At 31.5% G+C, this 1,740-nt stretch overlaps 1 protein-coding gene across 1 annotated transcript in view; it reads right to left on the bottom strand.

The window, feature by feature from the left end:
* Positions 1,274 to 1,740, bottom strand: part of LOC110264423 (protein ECERIFERUM 2-like) — a 994-nt gene continuing 527 nt past the window's right edge. Inside the window, exon 2 of the mRNA XM_021106515.1 lies at positions 1,274 to 1,740. Coding sequence (XP_020962174.1) covers positions 1,482 to 1,740 — 259 coding nt within the window. The 3' untranslated portion in view covers positions 1,274 to 1,481.

Below are 1,740 nucleotides of genomic sequence, written 5' to 3' on the forward strand. Positions count from 1 at the left end.
AGTCCTATACACATTTTGTTTTTTCAGTTAAACGAAATTAAATGAGTTCAAAATCATATTCAACTCAACCAAACATGTATAAAATGACACTACAAGGTCAAGCACAATTAGAGCAGCACCAGTTACACTTCAATACTCTTAATATATATATATCAGTCCCATACATCTTTACTTTTTTTTGGATTACATGACATTATATGAGTTCAGAATGATATTTAAGTTCAAAATGCCACTAGAAGCACCAGTCACATTCAAAGTCCGACATATACACCCAGGAATCCGCCATACAGAGTTTATATGTATACAAACCTACTTAAAAAATATGCAATATGCACAAAACAAAATTTATATGTATACACCCAAAAATCATTTCACTTGAAATTCAATACACGTTAAACCATTCACTACAAGTACGTAAAACAGCGTAAACGACTTGAACAGTTTCATCAGAACAGTAATATGAGATCTAAACCAAGAACAGTGAAACAGAGAGAGAAATACAACGATATAGTGCTTTGATTTCGAAATCAGAAACAGAAATGTGAAAAACCTAGAAGAAAAATGAAACAGTACCTTGAATAATGTTTGTTCGTTCTTTTTGGTGTTTTTTGATGGAGATTTGTATGTTTTCTTCTTGATTTCTTCTGCTTTTCGCGAGGAGTTGGACGGTTTCTTAAGAGCTTTGTTTGGTTTTGAACGTGGCTTGAATCTCGAAGGTTTGGGTATTGATTGAGGAAGAAGAGGAAGAGTCTTTCATAATGAGTGCGCTTTTGAAAAACGAAACGGTTGAGTAACGCACGTGATTTTTACGCTCGAGTGTGGAGAGTGTGGTGCGCGTGGTTTTTGTTGGGTTTGAGCTAACTTGTAGAACTTGTAAGTCAAAAAGGCTTGTATGTGTAGCAGACCTGAAACATAATATTTCAGTTTCCCAATTTTTATCTTTTAATTTCAATCTTTCTTCCATACTATGATTTTATCACAAAATTAAAAAAAAAAAAATTGAACTTTTAAATCACTCTATGATGAATTGATGACTATAATAATTTATGATGCAATTATAATTTTAGATTAGATTAAAATAAAAAAAAATTAAATTTACTAATGTAAACTCCAATCTACAACTAAATAAATAAAATTAAAATATATAAAATTAAATATTTTAATTCTTAAAAATATAAATTATTAACTATTAAATAATTTTTAAATTTTTCATATCACGAATATTTAGAACAAGAAATCACCTACTTCCTCTTGTATATCCCCATCATCAATATAAACAAAGTAATACAAGTATTAAAACATATGGAAACAATTACATGCATGATATATGCTTTTTATTGCTGGCAGAGATAATAAGGAGTTAAGGATGATAATGGAATACTAGCTGGAAAATATATGAAAAACAATCCACGTAAACATAAACCCAGTTACCCTTTTGGAATATCAAAATATAACTAACATGAACTAGTGTCTTAATTATCTCAAACAATACCCCATTCTGCTCCTAGCTTATTTTTCAGCTGGTAGAGTTCTTTCACAGGGAGGGAAACGGTTACAATCCTTCCATTATTACCACCATCTTCACTATCCTCTTTTGATGGGGATGGAAATACCAAAACTACCCCTTGATCACCTACTCCACGGAAGCTACAATTTGCCACAATTGGTTTGTGCCCATTCAGCTTCACCCCAAACAAATCAGCTTCTTCCAAATCCACAAATGTCAAGTTTGCACCATAC

This window comes from Arachis ipaensis, chromosome B07 (assembly GCF_000816755.2).
Source record: "Arachis ipaensis cultivar K30076 chromosome B07, Araip1.1, whole genome shotgun sequence".
NCBI lineage: Eukaryota > Viridiplantae > Streptophyta > Magnoliopsida > Fabales > Fabaceae > Arachis > Arachis ipaensis.